The sequence below is a fragment of the Varroa jacobsoni genome, unplaced genomic scaffold (assembly GCF_002532875.2).
Source record: "Varroa jacobsoni isolate VJ856 unplaced genomic scaffold, vjacob_1.0 scaffold_792, whole genome shotgun sequence".
Classification (NCBI taxonomy): domain Eukaryota; kingdom Metazoa; phylum Arthropoda; class Arachnida; order Mesostigmata; family Varroidae; genus Varroa; species Varroa jacobsoni.
In genome coordinates, this window is record NW_019213694.1 from 87,812 (window position 1) to 110,614 (window position 22,803).

Sequence of the window (22,803 nt, forward strand, 5' to 3'; positions counted from 1 at the left end):
TGTTTTGTTTATCGTTACCGAGAACTCGCTAACAAATAATTTATTCGTACCATTTTCCCGTATTCATCCGCGAGTTTCCTTTGTGATCTTGTCTCTGTATTTCGGGGACCTTGTAGAATTTTGCAGGACAGTTCGCTCCACCACAGCCCAGTAAGAACGCTCAGAGGCTTTGTGCCCCGTCTTCCCGCATCCCAAGTAGCACGGCACCCTGACTCATTCGGTCATCTGGTAGCACATCCTATGTACAGTTTGCCTTTTGCTAAGAAACTGTGTTCCGCTAGATAATCTGTAAGCCGAATAACCGCCGATCAGCGGCCAGTGGTGCCCCATATCAATTCAGTGACAACGAGGCAATCTTTGTTTACGTACGTCATAGACACCGCTTTCGCGAAGAAACCCTCGACAAGATTCTTGATTGGTAGATGTTTGTGGGAAAATAAGGTCGATTGGTATCTCCCTTTTTCGCTCAATAGCCTTTGCAAAAGTCTGAGATACTTTCGTATACTTTTAGCGTTGATCCTAACGTCATAGAAGCAGAACCGTGGCCTTTGTAATTTTGGTTTTGTGTTTCAGCAGATCACATCCCGCGCTGAAGCTTTTCCCAGACATCGGCAAAGGATATGTTTGGGTCAGCATTCTTCAATATTATAAAGCTCGAGGCGGTGGCAGGTGCCCACAGCCTTGTTGTTTGTGATCGCCGGCTGTAGATGCATCTTGTAATCCAAAGGATCAGTTATCTTTCTGGGAAGCCCGTAGTTTTCCGTACTTGAACTTGTAAAACATAGTATCGAGCCCTCAGGTGTCGTAGATGGGAATGGGAGAAGACAATAGGCCACCAATAAGTGGCTAAAGCTAGGCACCAGAAGCGAGCACCAGTTGTAGAGTCGCATAGCGTTGGTTGTACGGCCACTGATCCTAGAAACGTGAGAAATGATTATTGAAGAGGTATAAAAGAGAGAGACACGAATAAGCATAGAACAAGTGATTATTCATTTAAAGATAGAGACCGGGGTAGCTGAATTGGCCGGGCATGGACTCCAGGTCACGATTTTTTAAGCATTGTTTTCAGTCTACATGAGGCTGAAATGCGCGTCGGGTATGCCGGCGTGCTTACGAGAAACGTTCGTTCAATCATTGAAAGCTAGCAGGGCCTGCAGTTCGGCAGACATTCGAGTTTTACGTGGACTGACCAAGCCTTCGATCGCAAGATGACGAGCCAGGCACGGGGCAGCCAGGAAGACTACGTTGTAATGAGCAATGATGGACAGACAAGCGGCATGCGTAAAAGTGAGTCGAAATAAATTATCTATATGATAGCCTAGCCATGCGAAGACATGTGACGCAAGAAAGACCGTACGGAGACGGCATATGAAGAAAATGGACAATACGTGGTTTGGGCCTAGAGAAAACTTAGTAGCCATAATCGATAACAAGCCTTTTAAGAGAAATAGCTTTGGAATGACGACAGTAAGCTTGGAAAAAGAAGCAGTGCTTCATCCGAGAAATTTACGAGAGACTTCATTCCCGCTGAGATACATGGATAACAGTATCCCAACACGAAGGAAAACGCAATCGAGAACTGTGTAGTGCGTCGTGTTGGCGATCCTTCACAGAAGCACGTAATGATCGTGCATAAAGCAAAAAATTGAGCTGAACATACTGCTGTTAACTAAAAATGGAACGCATAGCGACTGCTACAGCAGATCAACCTTCCTGACTATTGTATTCGAAACGCATGAAATCAAATCGGCATAGGCACGAAATACGATTGCGACACGCGTACACTCGTAGCCGGCTGCTAAATTCGAAAATGAAAAATCGCTTTGGGTCAGGGATGCGTGGGTGATCTTTGAAGACATGCTGTAGACGCTGCTTCCGCGCTCCATTGTGCCGACACGATTACGTTTTGGAATAGCTGCGGGAGCTTGCGTTTGAAATGAACAAATATTGAATAACGCCGCGTGACGAAAGATCAGGTCCGCCGCGCGGTTTGAGCATCGCTAATGTTGTTTGTTGCATGTGTGAAGTATAATACTCCGCGCGATCGAAAGGCGCTCTTTGTCAATGGGGGCGCGACAAAATTACGGGGACGGAACTGTCGTGTAGGAGGCGTCTGAAGTTCAAGGGGCAGCAAAACGCACCGTGCGTCACCCGATGGCGCTTGAGGACCCAATTGAAGTATTGCCTTGAGCGCATGTTTAACTATTAGATTTAATGATACATGCGGACAGTGTTCACTAAAGGGTTCTGCTTAAAACAAAAATGTTTACTGTAGTAGCTGAGAACTTCGCTTCAATGGATTCCTGTGTGCGATGGCGACACGAGCTCCCGACCTCACAATGAGTCGGCAACGGGCTGTGATGGCTATCGCTGTATACGTTGATTAAGGCTATCTTTGCTCATTGTTTTAAATTTGTACATATCATATATAGCACGCGCTTCCGCAACAAAATTAGTGTTGATTCGTGCGTATCGATAAAAAGGTAAGAGGAGCGGCCGCCTTCGAAGTCATTCGGCATCAGTTGTGTGTGTATGTAATAACAGTAGCGCGAGGCATCGTCAGTTATGTGTGGGATATTAGTGTAGTCATTAGTGACTGCGCACGCCGCTAGGTATATAAAAAGAACAGCAATTGAGCTCCAAGGCGAAGTAACAACAGCACGTATGCTGGTGCACGCAAATAGGTTCACGATCCTCCAGACGCGCTGAGGTAAAATACTTTTGGTCTAGCTTCATTCTGTGGTTAAAGATAACCTTATCATGAAAAGCAGAGCGTGTAGCGATTCCCGGTGTAAATGGAGTTCGACCAGCCTTGCCTTCTACTTAATGGACCATTTCGGTAAAAAACCGATTCATCTCATATCTTGAAGGCGTCAGAGTGATCCACCCACAGGAGCTTTTCCGGTTGGTCTGAGAAGGAATCAAAGCGGATAGACAGAGGTGAAACTAGTATCTAAGAGAAATTGAATCTAATTCACCTGCCAGGCCGACCGTTCAAAGAAAGCTAATTTAATTTGACATAATATATCTAAAATAGAAAACAAGGCATATGGTGTTTGGCAGATTTCTAACTTTATGCACAACATTTTGTACACGATCATTTCATAGGTTTAAAAAAGATATTGTCCATATTTAAAAAAGATATTCCATATCATTATCCACGCAATTATTATCGCACGATGTGGTTTAAATAAACAGCCTGTGCCTTGAATTGAAATCATGTTTAACAATAAAATGTAAAATGCGATCTCTCACACTACATTAACTACGTAAATTCGGATAAATTAGTAGTCATCCATGTAATTTATTGTATGTAACCACTATAGTATCATAATATCTTATAAAAAAAAAAAATAAAACTTGTCCATATTTAAATCTTCGCTTTGCTCTTATGTAGGAAAGGTATCAAAATGGATAACAATGTCCGTCTATTGATGTTCGCGAGTATTCTCAGCATTCCGCGATATAGCGTCTTTGTTACATTATTAAGGGATCTCGGTTTTACTAGAAGTTAACTTATTTTTAATTCATTCACTCACAAGTCTGATGCATTTAAGTAATACATCGTAATTTGTGTGGATAGAATGCAGAGACTACAATACCATGGCAGTATCGTATAATAGGAGATAGATCTAGATGTTCGTTTGACTGATTGCTCACTGACAAGATTGATCGGTGCCCTACTCACATCGGCCAAACTTCGATCGATCCCGAATTGTAATCACCTTCTATGTCCGCTTTGCCGGACATATCCTCCAGAAATTCTGATATTTTACTGTTCGTGTCGTTGTCGTTGCTGCCTTTTTCCTGATGCTGCTACAGCATTTCCAGCCACGCCTGGAACATTTAGGCAAGCGGTTAAGTAAAAGGAATTGTGAGTCGTGAACGTCGCCAAACGAACGTCATGTACATGGTGATCCTCACTTCTGTGCCACTATCTTTGAGCTCCCCTTCTCTCACAGTTTTACCCCCCTGCCGCCGGAGCTTTCCGCGTCCTGCTTTGCTTAGCGATGCCAAAACAGCGTTAAAAAGAGGCAGAAGAGAACAATGCAGAATGAACATCGTGAGTGAATAATAATATGCTGTTCTCTAAGTTCGCCAGTGATCTGTGCACATATATTGTGAAAGCTTAAAGTTCAGGAAGGGATTCAGCTGGAACCTACGTTTTATACCGGTCAGTTGATCGGTGACGGCCCGAGGTGTGATTTGGGTATCGTCCGCAAAAACATAAAACACATTAAGAGACGCTAAAGTAAGCTTGACTACTTCTTGCCTGTTGTGTAATTAAAGTTTCTACTTACCAAAAGTTATGGGAGCCAACATCCGATAACGAGTAACTGCAACATTTTTTCACCGTCTCCCTAGGCCAGTTACTGTTTCCCAAAAAGCAGTCTAATCGAACTTCCTCCGGCTACTGTGAGGGCTCCATGATCATAGGTTAGTGGCAGATGAAGGAAAAATATCGGCAGAAAATCTTATAACGACAGCCAAATCTTGGCAGGCTCTAACCATATTCATTTCCATAATTTAGTGAGTTTTTTTTGTTTCACAAGCACTGTTTCAAATCAGTTGATCAAACAGATACAACGCCAGGTGGGATAAATATCAAGAATTTGATCCAGACGTTTCCACTATAGGAATAATCTAAAATGATACTAATAATGGGTATCACGTTTTCGAAAACGTGTGTTGTGTCCGCTTGTTTTTTTCTCTGATAACATTGTTTCTAAATAAATAGCTCATACAAATATCGTGATTTGCTACCACAAGAAAGATAAGGTTTTGGGTAGGAAATAGCATGATACTCTATTGCGCATTTCGACATGACGCGAATACGGCGTGTGATCCAACAGTCGTGCAACATTTAGTTTTCAGTAACGTATAATCCACGTATAATAAACTGGTTAACGTTGCTTGAATTCGTTTTTACATATTGCAATCACACAATAAGCTTTCTTGGCTCGCTGATATGTCTACATGTAACTTACCGCTGAATTTTTGAAGGACAACCAACGGACCGCCGATAGTCACCGAAAAAAAAAAATAGAAATTAATTAGATTCAAACGATTAGACAGGAAACGATATTTTCGGTTTATATACGTAAGGTTGATTATAATAGGCGCTCGAAAAAGCACTGAAGGTTCTTAAGCCAATACCTAAGTAAATAGTTTTTTTCTTCATAACAATACTATTAATATAAATGTACGCTATTCCGGTGGATAGCCTTCTGTAATTTTTCTTGTAACATTATAATTTCATCACTATGGGACCTATGTGACTCTCAGGCATCTCTCTACCTAGTTCCTGTTAAGTGACATTCCTTTATCTACTCCTTTTAGAGATTAAGTTCACTTTAGAGATAGAAACAAACAATAATTTAGTGGTACAAGATTGGCTATGCGGCGGTGCATTACCATTTCCTATCGAAGTTCTCTAAATATTTGCCAAGTAGTTAGCTAAAAACGCGATCTGGCTTTTCCGTTATCGCTATGAAAAGTAACGTGCCGTTTACTGTCGAGTTCGAAGTTGCTCGGCTTGTGAAGGATCGGTGATGCTACCAGCCGTCAACATCTCGCAGCGCACAAATCCTTCCAAATCGCAACAAACACATTTCCTTTGGCGCCAGTCTAGGGTTTGTCATATATGATCGATGCGCTTTTCACCCACGTTACCCGTAGTTAACTGCTTCAACACTGGCTCAACTTCGCGGATGGAAATACGATCAAGTAAGTTCAATTGTCTTAAGCATTTAGCTTTCTTTATATTGTTTTCAGGCAAATGGCGTGGGTTCGTTCCGCTATGCTTCGCAATCGTTTCATTAACACCGCCGTTATTGGTCGACCACTACAAGGAATGTTTTCCACATTGGAACTTGAATGACAGAGTCATCGGTGAACCGTTTCTACGATAACGCGTCTTGATCAGGAGGAGCACGGGATTTTCACGGGTTTGGGCAGTGTCTGTGTCTATAGTAATAGTGTCTAATATAGCAAGTCGATGTTGAATCGTCACTCATCATCAAGGCATTCTACCTAAATATCTTAACCTTTATAAGGCATTCCAAGAGCCCATCCCAGGTTTAGTACATCTGCTATTGCCAAGTCTCACATTTGACACGACAGCCGACATCGCCGGCGCGACGCAACTCATTATCTAAAGTTCGCGACTTTAAAGCCATTTAGCTGAAAAAAAAACCGGTCATCAATTCGACACCCCAATGATAAACTATAATAGGCGTACTCTTTCGATACCTGACTTTCTATCGCGGTACAACTACTTCAAACACGGGCCACTGTACTCAACCTTTTTTTTTTTTTGCATATTCATCCCTGCTTTCAATTTCGATATGCAGAACCTAGGTGGGACGAGTGGTCGTTATTCGAGCTATTGAAATGGCTTAACTTGGTTTGAGTACATGTCAAACGATGCACGTAATGATGTGTACTTCAGTATAAGAATAACGTAGGCTCCCCCATAGACTAGACACACAAAAAACGACACACAAGAAAGTTTGTTGTTTTGTTTTTTGAACATCGTGTAGAAGAATTGTTCAGTATGCGTTCGAGAAAATTTTCTCCAAAAATATGTGATTGTAGCTGAGACAGGCTGGCGCTGCGTGTGATCCCTGTGTCATCGAGCGAGATCATTACAGCAAAGTGGAAGCGAGACATTCAGACATAATTCAGCTCGGTTGCTGTAGGCAATGCAGGATAGGAACGCTGTCCTTTTTAGCTCGCTGGAATCGTTCAGGCTTTACGGTGTCTTCGGACCGAGTCGCACATTACTGTTCGTCTACGGCAAACAAAAATAGAAATCTCGTCGTTCTGGGCTACACCGTGGGTATATGAACCCATTATTTCAAGACCATGGTTGCTTTCTCTCCGAATAACCAAGCTGCACGCTATTGCATCATTTTCAGAGAAATTTCCCGAGACAAAACTTGCACGACTGGCTTATATTACGCACGGACGTGAACCCAGTGCATTTGGCAGATGCTCTATTTTGGCTGATGCTGCACAACTGCGTGGTCTGTGAGATTTCCTACTATGCTTAGTTACCAGCTAAGTTAAGGACACTGAGATGAGTTCGAGCTTGCGGTTCTATTGAAAAACTTGGCTTTTGTCCATGGAGACAATATGGCTTGGTGTATATATAGTTTTTTTTTTCTATGAGCTGGGAAAATAACGTTATAATAAGTAAACATATTTTTACCGCTCCGTATTGATGTTACCCCTGGTGAACTGAGGCGGATTTACGAAAGGGTGCACTTTGAATGATCACTCCATAGCATCTCCCATAGTAGTTAATTTTATTTAATTAATTTAATTAAAATATTGAACATGATCCTCGTCGAGTAATACTCAGAATGGCATCTCCTATGTATTTGCAATTATTCCAGTGTTACTTTGGTATAGGTGACTTCAGACTATGGTTCGAGCACAGTTTGCTTTTACACTCAGATAAACTAGATTTTATTATCTATCTGTGTGTGTTTAGGAGGCACGTGCATCAGAGGTGCCGAATTCTTATAAACTAAAGAGATTATACGGATTCGATTTTTAATTTCCGTTATAACCGAGGTCGTGTAATACCAGCTTTGTCTATAGGATAATAATCATATGGAGCTTACTTTTGCCCGGGGGATCCTACTTGAACCTTATTTCTCCGCAAACGAGAACACGCTTGCATTTGTTTACTCAGGTTGGCTTCATTTACGGTCTGTTATAGGAATCCTCGGGCCTGCGTTGTTCAAGTCAGTAAAAACTATTATAACAAAATAAATGGAAAAAAAAAAAGCAAATGTTGTGCATCAGACGGGTTTGGATTCTAAACATCATTTATTCATTTCAGCAGGTAAGGACCGTCTACAGCAAGCAAGCCTCAAAATGTAAAGTAAAAAAAACTTGTAATTTGCAAATGTATCAATTGTTCGCCAGGTACAGGTTAACACTTAAAATTAAATTGTTGCCTATATAAAAAGCTATCCAAAATGAACGGGCGGGATGCAAACAGCGAGAAAAGTGTGTATTTGCTGGTTAGATTCACATTAATTTCGGCTATGAGATATCTTAGGTTGCGTTCAATCATAAAATATAGAGCAGTCTCATAGGACACCCCACATTAAGCGTTTGTGACCTAAATAGGTTTACCTCATCTAAGGGTTTTTGGCGAAACCGTTGGCGCAAACGCATTTGGAGACCCTTATCCTACCAATAAAACCAGCCAATTTATCCCATTTTGGCCACTTGACATGCACAAGCCTGTTCAGGATAAAGCTGCAAGATTCTATTAGTAAAACATCTATTATTTGCAAGCCTCGTCCGATATAGTTTGATGCCGTACGAAACAGCCCAGCTATTTTTATCGTTACCACGGTGTTTTGCAATAAACTCCCTTTTCGTACTCCCAATTCCGATTTTGGCGTAAGCTTAACTGTATGTAATTGCAATTTCTGCTTGCCATCAGAATCGTGTTAGACGGTGTTATATTCGACCACGATTTCGCTATATTTCTTATAAATCCTAGCATATACCACAACGCCCTCTTGTATGTCGCGGCCAACTCACAACTGATGGACAACACCGAATCAAAATAGTCTTTTCCTTTGCCTATTTTTCGTTCTTGTCGCTAGTTGCAGCGAGTAAACGAACTATCTGGCTCACTACTCTTCCAGGCAGACTGGAAGCTACTAGGTAGCGGGAAGGGAAAGGGGTGTTTAGCACCTCTTTCTTCAAGCCGGTTCCCTTTCCAGAGCATCGCAGACAACCTCAGCGGGGCCTCACTACGGGGGCCTGATGCGCATGCGCCAAAAGACGATGATGCTTTACCATCGTTTCGATCGTTGGTTGAAGCGCCGCCGACGTTCGCTGATCCGACGGTCGCAGGTTTAAGTCGCAGGTTACAGGTCGCCTGTCCTCTCGTGCGCGCTTGTTAGCCAAACGGCGAGCAGGCTGTAGTAGAAGGACCTGATAGGTTCAGGTAGACAGTAAGTAAACAGCAGGTTGAGAAGCTAGCTGCAAGTCTGGCTGGCAGTGAATCGCATAGAATATGAAAGCTACTATTGCTGATTAGTGTGTGTGTGGGCTCACAAGCACATGCCAAGGATCTCACACATCGTCAGTGAAAGTAAGAGGTGCTCACACTCACACATGCACATAGGCAGACAAACAGACAAGGGGGCTGGAGTCGCAGTTGCAATCACGCATCATACAGCCATACGAGTCGGAGTTAACTAGGGGAAAACGTAATCCCGTGTCGTTCGAGGGCAAGACATTACTAAACGGCAACGGCAACGGCAACACCGACGGCTTTAACAACCAACAGTGTGGTGCGGTTAACGACAGCAGCGGAAGTAAGAGCAGACGTCAGCTACTGGGTCATCTATGTCCGTCCGTGCATCCAGCAGTACTCATTGATGACAACGGCAGCAACAGAGAAAAGAGAAAAGGAAGAGCAACGAGAGGAAGAACGCTGTCGACCCTTGAGAGCTGTCCTGTTACTCTGGTACCTGGTGGCAGTAACGGCATGAGTGAGAAAAACCGAATCGGCGAAAGAGGCTCTGTGCTTCCGAACGTGGCGAAGGACAGTTCGAGCAGTGGTTTATTTGTTGGCCGACTGGCCTGCTAATGAATGTCGCATTCCATCGAAAAGCCGCGACAACAACAATAACAGCAGCAGCAGCAGCAGCAGCAGCAGCAGCGTAAGTGGGCGGCGTTACTCGGCCACTTTATCCTGCCGCCCGATGCTAAATAATAGAAACACTGGATCGGAAACCGAAGTGCACAGTGCGTGATTAGATAGGTGTCGTCATCTATCTCGTCCGTGTTGTCAAAGTCGTCGCTGCATGGGACCAGTCGCCCGCCCGTGAACGTAGTGATGTGCTCTGCCGCTGAGTGGCGAGACTCGGGACAGGGTGTCGCCGCCACCGCCACCGCCGCCGCCGCCGCCGCCGCCGCCGCCGCCTACTGTAAAAAGTACCCTTTTCGTTGTATCTCTCCCTTGTTTCAACGCCTTCACGGCTGAGTCCGTCTGGGGCAACACCAAAACCAGCTGCGCCTAGCGCACCACGTATAAACAGCAAAGGGACGTCGAGAGAACTTCACTATCGGTCATTCGTTCAACCTCTTCTCTGGCGAGGACGCCACGATTCCACAGCCGTTAGCTCGGGAACGAGCTGCTGTCGTGTGCTAATGGGTATCGTAAAGTAGCTCGTGTGTCAGCTACGTAAGCGTGAGCTCCGATTGAGATTGCTATTGTCGCTTGGGGTTGCTGCTGCCGCTCCGATCAAAGCCTATAGAATGTAACGATAACAATATATCTATGTGTGTATAAACAAATAGTATGGCGATACCATTATTGTCTATTGGAGCGTTCATGTAACACAGTTGTAACAGAGCCTGCCGAATTGTTCCCTGTACTTGAGCTCTTAGTAGCCATACGCCCGCTCACCCGGGCTAGCAAGGGCTCAAGCTGATGCTGCTGCTGCTGCAGCTGCTGGTAACAGTGGTAATAACACTAAATATAGTAATAGTTATAATTTGAAGCAGTGAGGTAGGAGGAATGGCAATAAAAGCAACGAGGACAACAACGTCGGCATCGAATATGCTGATGACGCTGACCATGCTGAAAGTAGTTCCTGTAAACACGCAGGTGTAGTGAGATCGTTTCTCTGTAGCCGGCGAGCTTTGTGTACGGCAGTAACGTATATATAAAAACAAGGACAGAACAGCAACGAACACCTACTAGCATATATGTACATATGCCTACTACAATCTACGCAGTTCACAAGAATGAATGGCAGTAAACGACGGCAGCAGCAGCAGCAGCGAAAGTTAACGAACGAATATCAACAAAAGCCGTATACTAACGGAAAACGTGAACAGAAAGTTGATGCATCACCACTACAATTTTCAGTCCATTCCTAATATAACCTCAAAGTGACAAACCGCGTTGTGAAGTAGTCAGAAAACTAGAAGTTCAACTCAACAGGCAAGCAGGGCACAGCTGGCTCGCTCCTGTATCAGACCATTTACTGGATAGAGAAAGGATCTGAACGGAAAAATTGAGAGAGAAGGAAGAAATAGGTGAGCAGGACATTCAGAGCCTGATCAAACGACAACGAGTTGCAAAATCTCGTAACACCTTGAACCAAAACCAGTCGCTGGCCTTATCGCTGTATACAACGCCTCTGGTATCTAGTTCCGCTCACGTAGCTTCAGCTCGAGGAGCGACAACAACTCAACAGCCCGTGCCTACAGTCAGCTGACCCTTACCTACTGGGCAGCCATACGCAAAGATAGGTAGCAACAGAGAAGGTGGGGAAAAAAAGAAGGCTCTATACAACCATTCGATATAGAAGTGTACCCAATTAAGAGGACCAGTTTAGCGCTAAGCGAGGATACAATCAATTCAAATAAGTTACCTAAGGATGAACACGGTCGCGTAAAGGCCGCACACGCTTGGACGAAGAGGTGCATCACGTCAATGGTTACGTGCATACAAACATATACGTAATACACATACCTTATTGATATATAAGATCGCAATTAGCATTAATTATAACAATATAAATAACGTTTTACTCAGCTACACATGCAAAGAACGAACGTATACTAAACCTGCGCATCGATACTAAGACACCATCAAAATAGAAGAGAACACAAATTCTTTTTAAACGGTGGTTGTCGGAAAACGAACCCCCGTCGCCACTCGCAAACAAATAAACCATGCACGTTATCGCACCAGAAATAATAAGTTCGGCCAAAGACGATCAGATGAAACAGATCATTTGTCCAGAGCCTTAAAAACGAAGCAAGAATGGCTGGCAACAGTCTACGGTGTCTAGAGGTAATCTGCGGGCAAGGTACATCACCAAACTGAAAAGGCCGTACAGAGCAATAGCAGAAAAAAGAGGCGCGGATAAAAAGTTAGAAAGCGGCAAAGAGCTAAATATATAATAATCATAATACTGCATCATCAGGCTACCGCTGACTCTTAGCTAAAACGCCCGCCGCGCCACAAACAAAACAAAAGCGAAAGAAAAGACTGCAATAAATAACAATGAAGGCAAATAATAATACACACATACACATACATGCATGCATACACACTGACTGAGAAACCGCTTACCAATTGCCGCAAGTGAAGCAGGCGTCAGGGAGGCCAAGCAAGAGAAGTAGAGCCTCCCTCTACGGTTGGGTTCTGTGGAAAGAAACAGACGGAACAAAACAAAACGCTGGAAGAAAAATAGGACAAACGCGTGAAACTGAGAGAAAATGAGCGCAGACGAGGAAAACTGCAAGCTTCCGTAAAGGATAGGACTGTTACCTTAGATACGTCGGAGGTAGCCACAGTGCAACACTCGCGAATCGTGGTCGATAGTCAGTTTGAATCGGATACGTTAATGAAAAGAACTATCAGGTACTAATTGACGTAGTTGTATTATTGCTTCTAACAGTGCTAACGTAAGCTGCATCGATGCGGTTTACAAAACATTAAATAGTCAACGTAGATCAGATATGATCGACGGCGACGAGGTAGACTCACGCTACCACAGACACGCTCGACCAAAGTCAGCCGTTGTCATAACAGATTCGGATCGTCGAGTAGTCCTTTTTGCCGGCTTTTCACCATTGTTCAGGTTTTCATCGTTTAGGAACCTCAGCCGGAACCTTTCTTTGTTCCAGGCGTCGCGACCGACTTGTCGCAATTTTTAGTTATCGCATTTTTTTGCGGTCGTTACCGACCAACTAGTGACCTGGAGATTGCGAAAGATTCAAATACAACAGCAACAAAGGAATGCAGTGGTGACTATGACGGTCGCTGCAATTTCCATCCCTTCCACGACGATTGATTAAACCACAACCGATGCGGTACGAAGACTTCCACTATGAATAATAATAACAGCAACAACATTAGCAATAACGGCAACAATAACAACGATTGCACCAGTAACAACAAGAGCAACATAAACAAACTCAACAGCAAGCTAGGTGATAGCAACAATGGCCATTATAATAAAGTCAAACTCCCCCCGTCACCGGCAAACACTATTATGTCCGTAGTAAAAACAGACGACGAGATGACGATGATGATGGGTGCGACAGCAGTAGCAGCAGCAGCAGCAGCAGACGCGAGACCTGTCAATAAACTTCCAGTTTTCCAAGATAACCTTCACAAGGATGAGACATTACGACAACAACGGCACGAATTTGATAACGTACAAGTGAATGATGGACGCGATCGAGCAATGGCAAGCTTCAACGACCTAAGCTTTACTGATACAACAACGATAGCTACCAGCGACTACTTCTTTTACAAGCGCGAAAATAGCTCTGCTAAAGCAACCGTCGGTAGTAATACTCATCATCATCATCACGAGCACATCAAGGGTGATCAAACTAACGCCCATGGTAAAGCTCTGAGGGGCGTGCCGAAGTCCGCAGTGCACCAATTTGACGTCGCAGCTCAGAACGTGCTATGTCACGATGGACACGAGACATCAACGAATGCCCACACGTGGGCTAATTATTACCATAATAACAATCATAGTTGTTACGATACAAATGAAAAGAGCAGCATCGGTGAAAGTCTGTGGTGCGACCTAATGATGACTTGCAGTTCGTATCGACGAAAGCATCAAGGCGAACCTGGCGGAGGACACCGCCGCGCTCATAATGGCTACTTTTCGATCAGTTCCATTACAACGAATAGGTTATTGTTGAGCCTTGCTGGTATGATGACGCTCGGTACGATGTTGAATCTAGTCGACGCACGGCCTCCGGACTCCGACGATCCAAACACTACGAAAGTGGCTACCCATCAGTTCATGAACTATACCGATAAACAAATCCTTGATTATCTGGTCAATAACAGCAGATACGATCATCGAATTCGCCCGGAAGGTGAGTGTGGTCATGTGTTTCCTTTAACAAATCACATTAAATATGTAGGCTGTGGAGTTGAATGATGATTTATAAGACTAACCTTGAAATAAATGCGGATGAAAACACATTTGGATAGCGGCGTGACAAGAAGATATAAAGATATAAGAACCTATAAAGGTCCACCCATTGTTTACTTTCATTGTGTATATAGGTTCATTTTATTTATCACCATGTCTTCTTGGACGTAGAGTACGTCAATTACTTCAATTAATTAAAACGACGAAAAGCATGACTAACGTTTCTGATGTAAATGATTTTTTTTTTAACGTAACATGGGGAACTGGGAAAACGCCACTGAACTATCTACGATGTCCGTCCTAGCGATGCGAGGCTGGCAACCAATAAAAGTTAGTCTTTAACTTCGGTCGATTTTGAGAAAGGTCGACCTCGAACGTTACCAAGTGCCATAATGTTTATTCTTCGAAATCCGCTTTGGTCGCTATTTTTGTCGTACGCTCCCGCGAACGTCTATTATGATTGACCATTACTATTTGAACGAAGAGTTTGCACAGATGTAAGTATATACAATGCCATCGATAAGCCCTCTTGTTTGTTACCATTATATTTACTACAAAATAAGAGGTGAGAAGTACGGCTCGTTGCTATACATTACTGCGATGACAACCGCTGTTGAACCAGCAATAGTATCAAATTGTACAATAGGAGGATGATAAACGAATCTATAGGTCGGCCAAGTTTTTTTAGGTTTCCTTACCGAAGCCTACAAACGTTAATTGCTGCTGGCGTTCAAGCGTAATGCGTTTATGGTGGCTCTCAGTCAGTGTGGCTCGCAGACACTGATGTCAATTCTCCCAGAAATGTTTCTTTTTTCGACCTCGAACGTTAGGGGTTATGCAAACAAAATGGTTCCTGTTTCATGGCTATGTCTTGTAATTATCACATAGGATAATTCGAATATTTACCCACCTGCCTTATCCCAATCTCTTACTATTGTTGTTAATTAACACAACGTTTTTCCCAAAATTTTAGAGGTCTTAACGCAATGAGGTCTCGATCGTTTTTGAAGCAGCCGGTATTCGCTGTACCTTAAAATAGTACCAACCTTGGTCCCACTGTAATGCAGGTGATTTCTTATGCTAGCTTTGACACGTAATCGATTCTAGGTGGCTAGAGCAGGTAAGTTAGAAATCCTGTTACAACGCTGAAAACGAAACTAAGTGATAGTCTGATTATCATGCAAAACCATGAGGACGACCTTTACTGCGCGCACACAGAGAGCGAACCTACAACGATAAGAAAACATAGGTTTCCTTATCGTGCGTATGATGTATGCAACATTAGAGGATTTACGTGCGCCATGTAATGCTTCTATGACCGGCGCAGTCTTGAGAGATGCCATGTGATACCTCGCCGAGGAAAAGACGCAGAACAGCCAACTGTGTACATAATAGACGCGGTGTATTACTGCAACAATGTTTCGAAATAGGTAAGCTATTTGGTAATTGCCTGATATATACTATTAGCTTCACGCTATTGTCGTTTCCGAACTTGCTTGCCACTACTTGACCACTGATGCCAGATTAATTTAACGTTCATTGTAGCTTGTTCAAGCTTACGTGCAATTCTAATTCGCTAGGACCCATGGAGATCATCCGCATGTGCGCCGAGTCAAAATTTGTTTTGGTCAAAAAGCTGTTACTAAGCGTTTACGGTCGGCTTATCTATACGTAACTTATGTGTGCGGAAAACTCAGATATCAGACAACACAAAACAGGGACATCGTTTCATCTATCTTAATGTAAGGACAAAACAAGGACATCGTTTCATCTATCTTAATGTAAGGGCAACTAGTATCCTACACACGTATCACTAGTGCGAAATTCGAATTTTTCAGGAATTCATTACCCAGTAAATTTCGTTCCCATACGTCGGTGTCAGATACATAGGAATAACGTCTACCCCATTCGCATAGTGCAGTGAAATGGCTACTGACTGTTCCTCCATCAGCACGAGAGTACAGCACGAGACTGTCAACAACTGAGAAAGTGACAACCGTCGATATACTATAATGACTCCACTATACCGTTGGGCCAAAAAGCAAGCTTCTTCTGCTTTTAATTAAACGCAGTCTGAACGTATCAACAATAGTCATTTGAAGTGCACACTCTACCTGGTATCCCCATGCATATATAAATGACGTCAGTAAGTTATTCTAGGGACCTATCTTCCTCCATGACCTTGGCCTACGTAGAGCGACTGACAGAGCGGCAAGCCCTGTTTGCCATTGTCGTTAGCCGTCGAAGCAAAGGTGCGTGCTATACCCACGTCTGATCCCGACGATACTGTATCAGTCAAATCCTTATTAGAACAGACACAGCTCCAACCATATCGTTGCTTCTTATGGCGCTCCGCCACAGATGTTTATATAGTATCGGCTATTTCGTCTGTGGCCTCGAATACACTGTTCTGACCCGACCATTACTTCAGCTGCAAGTGTTAGGCACCAGACCCAAGCATTGCCTCAGATCTAGACATCAGCTAGCCGAACATGAGCCACTTTTCCGCCCACCGACCCAACAAACGTTAACGGACCTACCAACAAAGCTGTCGTAGAGTTAATCGGGGGCTGGCGCCCGCCAGTGGTGCAGCATCAGCAATGGCCCTGCTACCCAAAAGTGTCCGCTGAGAATTGTTCGCCCAGTCAGCCGAGCAGACGGCCAGTTCTGATTAGGCAGCTGCACAGGGCTATGGCGGCTGTTGAAGCGATGGAGCAGCCCATTACTCCTCTGCAACACTGGTCTATAGTGACTTGTCTACCCTACAGCAGTGCCTGCCAAATAGCTGCCCCCTTTACCCATATATATACCCTAACCGATTATTTTTCCGTTCCCGACCTACGCTCCTTTGCCATATAACTGCTTTACTCAAAAGCTATCCATAGCACAACTCCAGCTGAATGGCGTACCGCGATATTTCGACATCGAGAGCTCTAGATGTCATTCCTCAAGCCGCAGCAACCACCTCAGGTCTTATTCGGCCTGCCACGCGGCTAGCCCGTCCTAAGCACCATTTCTTTCGTCCAACGGTCATTTAGTCAGCGAAGCAGCGACGCTGATGTGGTAGGCGACAGGCCTTCGTAGCCACTAAATGAAGGGCACCGCTAGAGTCCATAAGAGAGTTGGAACTACTTGTTGGCTTGTCTTACGATTGGCAACCGGCTTTCCGACTAGCGCTCGACGGTTCGCTTCGCGAGCAGATTCAGATCCAGGCCGCGTATAGACTGATAGCAGTTTATATAATACTAATATTTTTGACTTGGATAGCCGAGTTTTATGGACGATGTGCGTACAATAACTCGGTCTGAACAACGGTTGGTGTGAGGACACGCTGGCTGCATTTTGTTTCCGAAAACCGCCCGAGAGGATACTGGAGCCTTCGGTTCGTTTTGGAAGCGGTTCTGATCGAAAAACTATAGCGAATGGGTTTCGGTTATGCCATGACGGATCATGGATAGACCTTCTACAGTTTTGGTCTTTTTCAGACTGCCATTTCCCTCATGCATACTGAAAATGTGTATACATTGTTTATATACTAACACGGCTTCCGTTCATGTTTGACTGAATAAAAAACAGGACAGAAACGAAGGATAGAAATGTGTCTAATCTTCCATTTTCAGTTTTCAGATATATATGTAGGAATAAGTGGCGAATCGTACTTTTCTCTAAAATGATTCTCCATATATTTAGTTCAGTTATTTACTTGTGTATGGGACAATGCCCGAAAGAAGGATGCAACCAAAAAACCAGCTGAACACAGAAACATGCAACAAAGCCAACTTTATTTTTTCATCCAGTAAACTTACTGCTATGATTTCACTACGATTATGCGCGTAACTAGTAATGTTACGTCGAAGCCGGGTAATCAAATCATCACTGTTCAATCTGTCATTAGTAAGTGGCGGAAAAGTTTTTGATTCCTCCGCTCCCTAAAACTGCTCCGTATCTCCTCAGTTTTTATGAGTTTAAGGAGAATCCATTTCACCCGCTTACACAACTGTTTATTGACCATTCTGTATACAGCAAACATTTGAGTCTGAGAACGGTCAGATTCGTAACATTTAATAATTAAACAGCCCATGTAATTCCGTAACGTATTTATCTTCGAAAAATCTACTCCAGGTTGAAACTTGTTTGCCCGTTTTCGAAAAATACCGCTACATAAAAGGGTTTCGGATGGCTTCTATCGTTTTGCAGCGGTCCATTTTATGATTGGCAAGTCGTCCTTGCAGATATAAATGGCCTTCTCTCCCTATATCTAAAATATGTCAGCCTCTACCAACTGAGAGTCCGTGAGCCTTGAGTAACTGCTTTTGCTATTTTTTCGAATACAAGCCCTGTTAATGCCTTGGGTAAGCGAAGGATTTGTTAGCGTTCCACGCTGTTCCCATGCGTTTCGCTGGTCTGTCCATGCACTTGCCCCATAGCTCTCAGCTTCTACGTAACGTTAATTTGTACTGAAGTATTTTGACGGACGGATGGACCGCCATGTACGCAAACACTACTGCTAATGCATTGATTGGCGGGTACAGCTGCGAGTACACTAACCTCAAACAAGATCGATACTATTGCGTTTACGTCTGCTACAGCTGTTGGTGTCATTGGGGAATATAAGTATCCTCCGCTACACAACATTGACTAAGCTAGGAACCAATCTTTGATAATGTAGCCCCACCCCTGCTTTGCCGCCCCCTCCCCCTCTCTCTCTCTCTCTCGCCCCACCCACCCTTACAACCATTGATTTCGACGAATATGGCGTGCTCTTAGCATCGGCAATGTGCGCATAAGGAACACGCATTCAATATACCATAGTTTATTACAGCGCCTCAAACCTTTGTTCCACGCCCCTTTCGCTACAAATGTTACATTTGACAGCAGAGTTCCGTAAGTGAAGCCAATGGCAATTGTGATATCGGCTAATGTAAAACAAAGCTGGCAGTGACCACTGAAAGTCAATTCGACATTCATGTTGTATCCTCTGAATCGGTGTAAGCCATCGGTGCCGATATGGGGCCAATGCCCCCTATCAGCGCAGCCGGAGTCCTCACTGCTTTTTGGCGCGCACGCCAACAGCTGCCGCTACTACTCTTGGCGCTTGGATTGGGACGCCAGAAAGGCCATTAACGTGTACATGAGATTCGGGTGACAGGATAAAGGGAAGATTGCAGGTAGAAGCAATGCACAATAACGAGATTAGAGCGGAAAACCGAAAGAAAAGGGAGAGAGGTTTGTAGAAGTGCTATCACCTATAAATTGTGTACGTCTTTCAACACAGTTGCGCAACGTACTAAAACATGTTTGTACCTACCCTTGTTATTACCGCGCGGGAGCGCACAGTGTGAAACATGAATATAATAAATGAGCATTTTTTTGAGGGTACATGGTGGGCCTACCCTCGATGTATGTTGTACTGTTGTCGCCGAGATAAAGATGGAAATCAGCACTTCGTTTGAGTGGAGAATCGACTGTATTCCGTATGAAGTCAAAACCGTTAAAAGAACATTTTATGGCGTCGTTCGAGGGGCTGTCACCTTGCTAGAGTTAAGTCGAGAAAATATTGTACATTATTACCATTACCCTTTGCTTTTACATATATTTATTGATTGTGAAACTGTACGGACACAATCGAAACTGTGTTCGTTTAGACCTGTGAAATATACATATTCATTCTTCACAGGCATGGGAAACGCCTGTTTCGGTACTTCAACGAGTAGGTTAAGATGATGGAAGGCGACGAGTAATTTTGCGACTTTATTAGAGTGAAAGTATCTACTTTGGGGGGTTACCGTAGGATAACGTATGCTTTAATTTATAGAAAATCTAAGCATAATTATAGCGAACCCTGTAGGTATGTGTGAGACCCGAAGAAATGTTAGAATGATTTCCGGAAGGCCTTCCATTGCATCAAGCGTCTGCGGCGTTGCAATCGGGTCGGCTATGATTTCAGCTTGCGAAATAAAAATATCTTAAGAAATGATGCAGCTTAAACAATTAAAGCTACTACATATTGTTAAGGCATTTAAAACAGCCTAATCCGGTGGAGTCCGTCAAGCTGAGTAATCTTAATTATTAAGCCTTGTTTCGTTCATCAAAGAGACTCGTAGGGCGTCACAGGAGCTCAGTCGGCCGCTGAGTGTTCCACGATCGGCCCCGTGCCAAAATTTGAGTACGTCCACTGCGATCCAAGAACGTAGAAACCAACGAACAAATAGCCAAAATGGCATATAGTAACATGACGAAGTCAAAAAGGAGACAATACTTTACTCAACGAAGACAGAACCCTAAATGCACTACATTTGCTTGTTTTCTCGACAAAAACATCAGTAATTTTAGATCCTGATTACAGCACTCTTGAAGGGTCAGTCAATCAGTCAAACACAATATCAATAAAGGCAAGCTGCAAAGCAGTACGGCCGGCATACAGCTTTACGTAAATCATTTGTGTAGCTAATTCAGTCCAATCAAAGCAATGCTAGATATAATAATAGGAATCGATTATAAATGAAACTCTTACGTGATAAAAGCATATGCTGAAGGAAAAACATCTTCAAGTAACTGCACTCCTACTTATTTACTGTTTTCCCTATAATGTGGGAACACTTAGGTTAATTTAATTTATCATATAGTCTTCATTAAGTTTCATACTGATAGTTTAACATCATCTCTACTTTGATAAGGTCCCAAGCGCTGAAACACAAATTGGATTTTTTTAATTTTACTGAATAATTAATTATTTAGAATAATAATGAATAATAAAATTAGAGTTAAAAAGTACTCGGCTTAGACCCCTTGTCAATAGTAAGTTTTGCCTCGCTGTTTTGACTCGGCTTAAAGTTATAATAATGAATTCCGGCCACGATAAAAAATGTAAATGTTTTCTGCAACCGTCTTTCAAATTATGCGCCTACCACAGGCTTTGGCTTAAGCTGATATTAAGATACGTCGAGAACAATGCTCTAGCGTTCAAACAGGTCTTATAGCTTGTGGCCGACATAATGGTCGTTCGTGCCCCAGCCTCATTATAGGACTTATATGTGTTTGGCGAAATATGAGTGCCACACTTCAGCAGTATGTAAATTTCTAAACAACCGGGTTTTTACACAGTTCTATATATAAGATGATATCTTAATAGAACCACAATAGAATCATCCATTTAATTTCCAGATATGTTGCTGTACTGGCGAGTACGGTATGCTATATAGAACTATGGCTTTTTTTACCTTTGGCAATCAATTGTCGCTACATCTGTGATGCGAACTTCGATTATAACTCGATCTTTGGGGTATTGCCTTCCTAGGCAGTCATTAGAAAACTTGCACACAAATTATATAGCTTGATGTGCATGTGTTTACCAGGCCATGCACGAACGGCGTGGGTACTGTACAGGTATCCAGAGTACGAAACAATTTCTGAAATGTCTCGCTGCTGCTCTAATTTAAAATGCATTAAACAAAAATGATCTAAGAGCTTTTCATTGACACTCGCCGTAGACCAGCCAACGAAATAGGTTGGTTTGATGACTGTGAGCATATTTAATTTCAACCACAGTGATTAGCAGGTGAACGGATATACGTATGCTTTATATATATACATTCCTCCTTTTGTTTCCCTCGCTTTTGTGTTGTTGACGAACCTACTTTAAAATCGTCTTCCAATCGCTCGGGTAACTCGGTTTTTTTCCTTATCCCTCCTTGGTCTACCCAATCGTTCATGATGTTTACTTTGGACTGCGGCACCAAAAAGGCCCAGATCAAAAGCTCTATATTATCATAACTCACAATAGACTATACTTTTTTTATGGATGACGCGCGATGGGTATTACTGACGCTGCCGCCGTCATAAAGCACCACTGAGGCAGTGGGGTTGTGCCCATATTTCCGCGTACTGTGTATACGGTGGAAGAGTATTAATAGTCCGTCATTTTCGTCCAATCCCGCTGTTGTTTAAACTATAGGAAGGAAGCGAGCTGTCGCAGTAGATGTGGCGCCAAGAAAAAATTGCTCAGCAGCCATTGTCTCACGCAGTGGCTTTAGGGTGACCAATTTATGTAGAGCGACGGCACCTTTACTAAGCAATAATTAGGTTAGCTTTGACACTTTTAAAAGAAACCGTTATTGTTCTGAACATCGATTGTTGGTGTATGGACTCCCCTCTTATATACATCGTCTGAACACTGACCGGCTGGATATTCTATCGAATCCTGTAGTATAGAAGTGTTTCACCAGAACCCTTAGTAGCATTAATTTATAGCCAATGACAAGTTTAAGGCATACGGGACTGACTATGAAATGAGTTGGGCATCATCATCGATCAGCTTAAACATTGCTTCGTATTCAGCCACTATATGTGGCAACCTAATATAATACCATTAAAATTGGAACTAGAGAAGCAATTTGGCTATCATGGTGTCTTCACAAAGACACGGCAGCCTTTCCAAACGTACCTCGTACGCAGTAATGCATAATACATAAGGACACTGACTAAAATTAAGTAGGACTCTGCTCGTCTGTAGGACGGTTTTCGTTTTTCATCGTAGATCATTGGACGCCGAACAACGTGGGATACAAAGATTAAAAAAGTAGCAAAGGCTATGTTTTGGATATTAATTTAATCAGTTTCAAAACCCGTCAAAAAATACGTAAAATTAGTAAAACGAAGGAGAGAAAATAAAACTGCGTTTACCGCAGTTCATCCTTACACAATACCATTATATGAATATGTTCTACCTCCGTAAAGGGTCAGAGCTAGATTCTGATAAAAAGTCTCCATTTAAGCAGGCAGATTATTGTGAATCAATGGAATCAATTGGAACAATATTGAACAAAATGGAGATATTAGG

General features: G+C 43.1%; 1 protein-coding gene and 1 long non-coding RNA gene across 5 annotated transcripts in view; one reads left to right on the plus strand and one right to left on the minus strand.

The window, feature by feature from the left end:
- Positions 1-3,050: 3,050 nt before the first annotated feature.
- Positions 3,051-4,411, minus strand: LOC111263824 (uncharacterized). Its single transcript, XR_015312458.1, has 2 exons — positions 4,302-4,411; positions 3,051-3,998 (listed from the first exon to the last, which is right to left on the minus strand). It is a non-coding gene; the product is annotated as an uncharacterized LOC111263824 (long non-coding RNA).
- A 4,293-nt stretch (positions 4,412-8,704) lies between these two features.
- The window catches only part of LOC111263818 (pH-sensitive chloride channel 1), a 58,083-nt gene continuing 43,984 nt past the window's right edge, over positions 8,705-22,803 (plus strand). For 2 of the 4 annotated variants that reach the window (XM_022839217.2, XM_086969799.1), the window contains exon 1: positions 8,705-13,905. In XM_022839217.2, coding sequence (XP_022694952.1) covers positions 12,891-13,905 — 1,015 coding nt within the window. In that variant the 5' untranslated portion in view covers positions 8,705-12,890. The remainder of the gene's footprint in view (positions 13,906-22,803) is intronic. The other 2 variants (XM_022839215.2, XM_022839216.2) reach the window with 2 other exon arrangements.